Here is a 9,719-nt window from a genome sequence, read left to right on the forward strand (position 1 = left end):
GTTGGTTAGAGCTGCCTTACCCTATAAAAAAAATTCACCATAAGCGTTGCCTGATGTGAAACATGCCTCGAACAAAAGAGATCTCAGAAAACCCTAAATTAAGAGTTGTTGACTTGCATAAAGCTGGAAAGGGTTACAAAAGTATCTCTGACTGCCTTAATGTTCATCAGTCCACGGTAAGACAACTTGTCTATAAATGGAGAAATTTCAGCACTGTTGCTACTCTCCCTAGGAGTGGCCGTCCTGCAAAGATGACTGCAAGGGCACAGTGCAGAATTCTCAATGAGGTTAAGAAGAATCCTAGAGTATCAGCTAAAGACTTACAGAAATCTCTGAAACATGCTAACATCTCTGACAAGTCTACGATACGTAAAACACTAAACAAGAATGGTGTTCATGGGAGGACACCACGAAAGGAAGCCACTGCTGTCCAAAAAAAACATTGCTGCACGTCTGAAGTTCGCAAAAGTGCAGCTGGATGTTCCACAGCGCTATTGGCAACATATTCTGTGGACAGATGAAACTACAGTTGAGTTGTTTTTCAAGGAACACATATCACTATGTGTGGAGAGAAAAAAGGCACAGCACACCAACATCAAAACCTCATCCGAACTGTAAAGTATGGTGAAGGGAGCATCATGGTTTGGGGCTGCGTTGGAGCCTGGACAGCTTGCTATCATCGACGGGAAAATGAATTCCCAAGTTTATCAAGACATTTTTCAGGAGAAGTTTAGTCTGTCTGTCCGCCATTTGAAGCTCAACAGAAGTTGGGTGATGCAACAGGACAACAACCCAAAACACCAAAGTAAATCAACAACAGAATGACTTCAACAGAAGAAAATACACCTTCTAGAGTGGCCCATTTTTAGAGTCCTGACCTCAACCCGATTTGAGATGCCGTGGCATGACCTCGGGAGCAGTTCACACCAGACACCCCAAGAAAATTGCTGAACTGAAACCATTTTGTAAAGAGAAATGGTCCGAAATTCCTCCTGACTGTTGTGCAGGTCTGATTCGCAACTACAGAAAATGTTTGGTTGAGGTTATTGCTGCCAAAAGAGGGTCAACCAGTTAAATTTTATGACCAATTTATGCAGAAATCTTCCAAAGGGTTCATTTACTTTTTCTTGTTACTGTAGCTACTTCTATCATGCCTAGCATATTTGGCTGATGTGAAACACGGCTACAGTGGATTGGTGAAATAGTTCACATTTGCCCGGAGTTTCTGGTGCCCTTGTTTTGAATACCAGGCGCTCAGTATTTTTTTGTTGAACACAGGAGTCCTTCCAGTTTATCTTTAGAAACAAATTCTCACACAGAGCTCTGTCTGTTTCACGGGTGGGCCCTGGGAATTGAGTTAGAGAGTGAGAGAAACTCTGCTGGCTGTAGCCCTGAAGACATCATTACACAACAGTGATTTAGTCTGGAGCAAATTCTCATCTGGCCCTAATGACCATGACAATGGATTATGTTTATGCAGATTTGACTGTCCACACAGTGAGTTCCTGTAAGACAGTCTATATGCAGCTTACACCATTATCAGACAAGTGCATGGTAGAGCACCGTGAATTTAAATTTCTCTCTGTTTCGTTCTTTTGTTCTGCAGAGGGAAAAGAAAGGTATTCTGAAGCTGTTGTCGTCTAACAAGAAGAAGTCTCGCCCCTCTCCCCCCTCATCCCCCACCCTGGAGGCAGAGCAGGCTGCTACGGGGGATGTCTTCCAGGGGGCCATGGGCCCCGACATTACCCCTTCTCCCTCCTCTGCTGGCGTTGTCGTGGGTAACCATGGCCGTGCTGTCCTCTGCCCTGTGGAGCCTGAGTCTACTGCAGCCACTGCCGCCTCTTCATCCTCCTGTTCCTCAGCCCCGGAGTTAACGCACCGTAAGAGTAGCCCCCTGGACGGATGTGCCCCCATCGCCCCGCCACCTCGTCAGGCATGCTCCTCCCTTACCTCCCAGCAGCACGACGCTCGGCCAATCCTATGCGAGAGGTACAGCATTTATTATATTGTAGAACAGTGACATATTGTTAAAGGTCTGTCTGATGATGTGATTCTGCTGGAATTGTGGTGTGTGTGTGTGTGTGTGTGGCATCTCTGATCTCCTGTGCTTCTGCAATGTGTCAGTACAGTATCCCCTCTGATCCCCCCCCCCCCCCCCCCCCCTTCTCAGGTACAGAGTGGTGGTGTCCTACCCCCCTCAGAGTGATGCAGAGCTGGAGCTCAAAGAGGGAGACATAGTGTTTGTCCACAGGAAGAGGGAGGACGGCTGGTTCAAAGGAACACTCCAGAGGAACGGCAGGACCGGACTGTTCCCTGGCAGCTTCGTAGACGGCATCTGACTCACACTTGACCACAGTAGACCGACCGTGACCTGACCATACCATGAACTGACCATCAATGGAACCACGTCTGACTTTGTTGCCTTGTTTTGGGGTCAAGCTGCGAGCCAACCAGCTGAAGTTGCTAGGGACAGGATGAGATGGATACATACACAACATTTAAAGTGGTCCTCAAAGTACAGAGGAGAAGAATGATGAAATAATTTAAACTGAGCTGCAGAGGAAGAGGAGCTAGCTGTCAGTTGGAAGCACGGTGGACTGAGCTGGAGGAGAGCACACTACTCTTGTTGATTTCCTTTTTGTCAGTTATTTATATCTGTAACAATTCAAAACGTTAAATGTGTGCCTTGTACTGTTCCTCACTTTAGTGTATATAAAGAAACAAAGACCAGAGAGTCAGAACTAATAATATGAACTGTTAATAGATGGAAATATGACGCGTTGAAACGTGTTTTTTTTGTGGGGGGGGGGGTCTGTAAAAGATGTGCTTGACCTTTCGTGGTTTAGGGGTTGTAGTCAGCGCCTGTCTTATGACATGTTTCCTACATCACTTTGTGCTTGTCTCTCATTGGCTGCCGTGCTGCATGTTAATATTGCATGGTGTCTCCACTGATTGGCTGTTTGAGCGCAAATGTAAAGAATACAGCAGATGGGAGGAGAATCAGTGATGTCATCATCAGCACATACAGTGAAGCAAGAAAAGGTGTAGAGGTGGGCCCAATTCCAATCTGATCCCTTGAACATATTCTTCTATTGACTGGAAGGTATCAGCTGGATGTCATTAGCTCCATACCCTCTGGTTGGGCAGTTGGAGTTTCTGACATATTGCAAACACTCATCTATTCGTTTGACATCCAATTTGGCCCACAACCTCTCTCCAAAAATGAAATTTGCACAACCTCCTCCTGTATCCCTTGGACCTTTTGGTGTTCCAAATGGCTTCTCCTTGGGCTCCAGGACCCCTTATTGGAGAGTGGGAGAGTCATCTTGGTGGAATTATTATACCGTTGATGATCTGATGCCTGGTGAGGTTTTCCAAACATTTCCATAACGTTAGGAAAGCCAGCGTCTGCTGTTGATTTACATTATTATTATGGATTTTGATTTGGTCTTGCCTTTTTTGACATGTTAACTAAACACACTCCATAGATGTTGCAATCAAGTGTTACTTACTGTATATGGTTGTGTGTGTACTTAATGAACATTGTAGCTGTTCCCCCCCACTCCTCTAATAGTAGACCAACCTCATCGGACATACTGCAGCTCAAGATCTCAAGTGAACGACGGACACAATCGCGATCAACACAGGAACCATATCATGCAACTCTGATAGTTCCGTCTTAATAATACATGGATATCTCTATCCACTTGGATCTATACGACGCCAGATGCTCTGGACAGCGCCTCCTTACAGCATGGAGATGCAGAAAGACATCTGACAGGCCTGCTCTATGTATGACCTTCACGGGCTCTCAACCCTCATTTCAAAGATGAATTCATTCCTAAAGTGTTGTCAATACAAGACGAAACACTGCTTACTTATAAAGCAGATTGTTTTCCTAATGTAACCATATCACTGATATCACTCCCCCAATACAATCTAGTGTGTTTCTCCTTTAAGTTGCGAGTAGTTTTTTTAAAATGTTTATTTTTTATAAATACGATCAATGACTTGGACAACGTTGATTCTTGGTTTTGTCGGATTTAGCTGTACAGTGCGTCTATACAATGTGTGTGATGATAGGTGTTCTATTGACTTGAATATGATTTGTGTGTGGCTGGTTTGAGTTTTGGTAGCCGTTTTTTAGTTTTCTGTTTGTTTCAAAGCACAAAAAAAGAGAGCGAGGTGCGACTTGATTGGGTTTGGAGGGTGTGAAACTACTTATTCTCAGCTACTTTTGATTTCAAAATAATCCAGTCCCACTCCACACACTCTCCACCTCATCCTCCTCCATAGGCCTTCAGTCATTGTAATGAGATTGACAGCACTGCTAGTAAGAAACACCAGGCACCACACGATGAGCCATTGATTTGATCCAATCTCCTATTTTTTTGGCAGTGTAGAAAAGTCTAAATTGGATTATATTAGTCAATGATAGACAGTAAGTGGCTGTTCTATTGTTAGTGGGCTCCCTTCACTATAGCCCACCAGGCAGACACCAAGAGGACAGTGTCCTTGGTGTTCCTCCTGCTGCAGCCTCTTCTATCAGATGCTATGGTGCAATATCAACAGCTGAGGCCACTGTGTCTAAATGACAGGTTGGACCTGTAGGCACTAATCCACCGCAACAAGAGATTTGCTCTTAGTTTGCACCTAGCAACTGGGTATCAACAGGCATAAGGAGGTTGGAAGGCATTTTGGATATTTCATGTCAGACCTGAGGGGAATATTTTCCCAAAGCATGTTTAAGTGGGTGTTTGTTATACAGTAGCTGGGACCACTGTGTGACTGCTAGATATGTTGTAGTTTTGTTGTTCTGAAATAACATTGGAGTTGGGAGTAAAGGCTCTATAAAGTGGTACGAAACACTGTTCAGACCTGTTTGCTTCTCAATTTGCCTATGTAGAATGAACCTAATGTTCCACTGCTGTCTTGGCATTCACCATCTCCACCTCACCTCTAATGCTGAACTGGGTTTTGCATTTGGAGTGCTTTCTGTTACTGATGAGCCTTTTTTTTATTTTTTATTTCATACATTACACACATACATTTAACTACTGTATCATCAGTATATACAGATGTAGGATCGTAATTTGAGCCGGTTTGCTACAGCATGAGGATGGTCCTGCAGCAACAGGAATTATGTGGATTACAATTAGTGGATCTTTTTGTAGGGGCTGATACATTTTTCGTAATTGGACATTTCAAACCTGAAATACACTGCAAGTTTTACATTTCCTGCATTGCAGCAAAGTTCTCCTGCAACAAAGTGATCAAATTAAGATCTTCCATATGTACCATAGTCAGTTTAGTCATTGATTTTCACATAGTTTAATGATCAAATAATGACATTCTCTGACTCGAGAACAACCGAAGCAGTTCGGTGTTCCTGTGAACATGTTTTCACTGTAATCTCATGCCTTGTTGGAACACAAGGCAGCACTAAAGTCTGCTTTATTAAACTAAACAGATTCTCCTCATGCCAAGGTGACTTGCTTGATTTTTTTAGTTTTTTTGGCGGGGTTGTTATAATTAGTTTTATATAGTTAGTCTGATCATGGTGAAATTGGCATCCATTCAAAAACATTAAGTATGAGGGAATAGCACATTTTGTAAAAAATAACTAGAACAATAAAAGCTAATGGTTTCCATGGTTTCTGTCAGTCCTCTTAATTTGTGTGTGTGTGTCTCATTGCGTTTAGCTGGTCTCTTCCTGCCAGTGTAGAGGTGTCTGAAAGCATTACCACAGACATGAGGGACTGAAGACACGACAGCAGTCACCTCTCGTCTCTATTCTCATCCCTCTGCAAGATCTGCTTAAGATTGTGCGTATGCATTGAAGCAATCCTCTATGTATGAGCCATGTTACAATCCCCACCAAGTAGGTTTACCTTATTGGCGCGATGCATAGGGTGTTTCCCTTTTACACAAGGGTTCGCTTCCCGCTCCTTCCATTCACTACATTGGTGTCAGAAGTGGGATGGTGACCGTGGGGCCATTGGAACGCACAGGCCGGGACTTGTGAGGGGGGCTGAGATTAGTCAAAGCACAGGGATGTGCCTTCCTGTTCAGAGGGGGCAGTGTAGCGGTCCTCGCTATATGAGCCATGTTTCAATTCCCACCAAGTGGGTTAACCCTATTGGAGCGATAGGAGGTCTCCTGTCTGTATAGCCCTATATTAACTGTGTCGACATAACATGGAGATCGTTTCAATGTTCTTGTTTATTTGTTTAAATTCTAAAAAGCTGTTTTCACTTTGTCATGGGGTGTTGTGTGTAGATGAGGGGAAAAATTTATGGAATCCATTTTAGACTAAGGCTGTAACAAAATGTGGGAAAAGTCAAGGGGTCTGAATACTTTCCAATTGCACTATATACCCTACCATCACTTTGTCAGGCAAAGACTCAACATTAAACTCAAAATAACAGAAAATGACTTCTGTTTCACTACTCACGCCACCTTGTCTGCGTCTCACCAAACGACGAGCATCACAAACAGGGAATCTTCCCCTTCGGTTGGTCAACTTTCATATTTCCTGCTACCTCAGTAATCACTCCCTTCAATGGAGCCCTTTTCTTGAGAGCCAAATATCTCTTGTCCCCATTGTTTAACTTGGGGCGGCTGCTCCCTCTGACCAGCAGAAATACAAACAATTATCACAAGACCACTTCTGGTTACCTTCACCGATTCCGCAGCACCCTACTCTTTCACCCACCCTAAAACCACAAATGGATCAGCCGAAAGGCAAAGGTCCACTTTTTCCCAAAATGTCACTCCTACCGTCAGACTCATCTTTATCCTGACACTCAGTGCAAGCTTTGGGCTCTGAGAACTTCACCACACTTACGTCTGATACTTTGCCCTCGCTCACTTCCATTTCTCCTGTCTTCAATACGGTGCAATGCTCACTCTGCTTAAACTTTATACCATTCTTTAACAAACCATCTCCCTTTTCCCCACCATTTTAACCGATTCAAGCTCACCCTCTTCCCCTCTCTCTTCGACCTCTACCTCTCTTTTTCCCTCCATTCCTCCTCCGTATTCCAAGTATACGTATTCTTATAGTAATACTGAACTTTCCCTGACATCTTATTCTTGCCCTCTCAAGGGATAATCCTTTCTCCTCAAGCACTCTGGATGTGTACTGTGATTCTGAAAACTTCAATGTTGCCTTCAGCTGAACTTGCAAACAGCCCCGTTATTCTGTAGCAGCGACGCTAACTAGCTAGCTGTAACTGACCACCCAATGGGGAGGAACATTTGTGGGTGTGGTCGAGGGGAATTTCTTATTACTTGAATATGGACTCAGACTTTCTGAAAGGATTGAAAGAAAAGCAGCGCAGCTCTCGGATCAGCTTTCCCCATTCAAATCTTACCTTAACATTAGAATTATTCTACAATTTTGACGGATCAGCTCCTAGAGGAAGTACCACCTATGGCTGCAAATACACTATTGAGGCGGCGTATTGGCCTATTCTTACCAACAAAAATAATGCACTAAATCAAAGATTGGGGCACATCATTGCGAACATGTCACACATCATGAAACACGTTGTCAAAAATGACAGATAGTAGTCTAGTCACAAAATAGAACGCAATTTATTGAACATGAAATTGCTTTCAATATGTTTGAAATAGCCTATATAGCTAGGCCCATGTATGCCTATGTATATTTTAATGCAGTCGTCTCAGTTTTCATTTGAAGCCTCGTTTCATCCATCACTTGTTTGTAACGATTGCAAATACTTTGGCAGCTTTGTATTTCTAGTCAACTTCGTTCTGAAGTTATTCGCAGTCACATTCAGACAGCATAAACATCTTGATTCTATGTTTAGCTGAGATCTTTTTTTGAAGATCCACGTTACTAACGAAAGCTCTGGAACACAGCTTTTGGCTACTAAAGATGCATCGCAAGAAGGTTCTAACGATGATCTTAACGCTATGAAGGATCTGGGAAACGAGATCTTAGTCACAATACAAAGCCAGGTGTTCACTTTAACTGAGGTCAAACACAAAGCCCCAACAGCCAAACACTGCATATACAGTCTATATAACAATGCATGGCTTAAAGCTCCTTGCCGTGGCTGGGCTGTTCCCAGAGGGAAATAAACTCCACAGTGCTGCTCTGTGAGGTAGGTGAGGCATGCAGTAGCCTCCGCTCCTGTATTTTTGTGTGTGAAGATGCTGAGCTGGAAAATGTTGAAAAGAGCTGAAAGGGGCTCTGTGAGGTCACTGGTGCACTGACGCTTCCTCTAGATGATAGGTTACCATGGAGATTGGTTATTCCAATTTGTGCGCATGACTCTGGTGGAAAGAGATGGTTAGGTGGCTCGATGGGGGGTACAAAGACAAACAGTTGGATATTGCGATAAAGAAAACGTGTGTTTTTCCATTGCTTGCTTTTAATCTGACTTGGCTCAATTGGCTGCTCTTTTCCCTCCCCCTCTCCCGCCTCTCCTATATCAAGGTGTTTTGGTACCTCCCTTATGTACTATGGTTTTTGCATGCTAGACTTTTACTATAACACAGGTCAATATACTGCCCTAACAAAGGCAAAGGCAGGTAGCCTAGTGGTTAGAGCGTTGGACTAGTAACTGTAAAGGTTGTAAGATCGAATCCCTGAGCTGTCAAGGTAAAAATCTGTTGTTCCACCCCTGAGCAAGGCAGTTAACCCAGTGTTCCTAGGCTGTCATTGAAAATAAGAATGTGTTCTTTAACTGACTTGTCTACTAGTTAAATAAAGGCAACAAAAAAACACAGTTACTACACTTTTAGTCAAAATTGAGTGAAATCAGACTTTGCAGTATCTGTTTAATCTTGTGACATAGTGTCCCGATACAGTGATGTTCTGTTTCAGAGAAAATTTAGTTTGAAATTTGCAGTAACTACAAAATCCAATAAAAACCAAGGCAACCAGCAGTAACTGAAGTTACTGCACTTTGGCTTTGTTCCACTGTGTTTTGACTGCAGTTACCTGCTCTGCCATACAGAGGCAAAGAGCAGTAACTTTGCAAACAGTAAAACTGAGAAAATGGCTTTAAAGTTTATTTGCTGTTCAGCCAAATATGCTGTAGGTAGATCAGTTATAATGCACTGATATATTGTCTCATTATGACGTCATTTCTTATGCATATCAAGCATGACCTCTGATTTGACCTATGACCCCTAAGTCAAATAAAGTTTGATAAACACTTTTAGATTGAAGATACTGCACAAAGTCAAATATTTCAAGTATACACATTCTTTGTGATGAAATAGGCCTTACCTTATGACGAAAAAAATGCTTGAGGGTTACTAGAATACAACATTCAAAAAATGAAAACATAGCTACATCAAACCATCATACAGTTGGAATGTAGTTAGAACTCTCAAACTGTTTCCATCAAACAGAAAAATAACAATAAAGTTTTATAAATACAATTAGATTGTAGATACTGCACTTAAAGTTGTTTATGGTCAAACAAAGGCAGATTTCAGTATCTGCATTTTAGAGGTCATACCCACACTGCCAGAGAGGGTACACACGCTACAGCAACACCATTTTCTTTTTTGTGACAAAACAATGAGTAGATCTAGAGTTGAAAATGCAATGGAAACCCATTGAACTTGTATTTTTTATTCAGTACATGGGGATTTAACAGCAAAAGTCATTTTTATGTGCACTAGGTATTTATGCACAGACTTTAATCCACAACAAATCAATTTGATGGAAAAACAAC

At 42.6% G+C, this 9,719-nt stretch overlaps 1 protein-coding gene across 1 annotated transcript in view; it reads left to right on the forward strand.

The window, feature by feature from the left end:
- LOC110521651 (E3 ubiquitin-protein ligase SH3RF1) overlaps positions 1 to 5,653 on the forward strand; it is a 54,336-nt gene extending 48,683 nt beyond the window's left edge. Inside the window, exons 11-12 of the mRNA XM_036968864.2 lie at positions 1,607 to 1,989; positions 2,171 to 5,653. Of these exons, the coding sequence (XP_036824759.2) occupies positions 1,607 to 1,989; positions 2,171 to 2,339 (552 nt within the window). The 3' untranslated portion in view covers positions 2,340 to 5,653. The remainder of the gene's footprint in view (positions 1 to 1,606; positions 1,990 to 2,170) is intronic.
- Positions 5,654 to 9,719: the final 4,066 nt, after the last annotated feature.

Source organism: Oncorhynchus mykiss, chromosome 4 (genome assembly GCF_057628025.1).
Source record: "Oncorhynchus mykiss isolate SJ-2025 chromosome 4, ASM5762802v1, whole genome shotgun sequence".
NCBI lineage: Eukaryota > Metazoa > Chordata > Actinopteri > Salmoniformes > Salmonidae > Oncorhynchus > Oncorhynchus mykiss.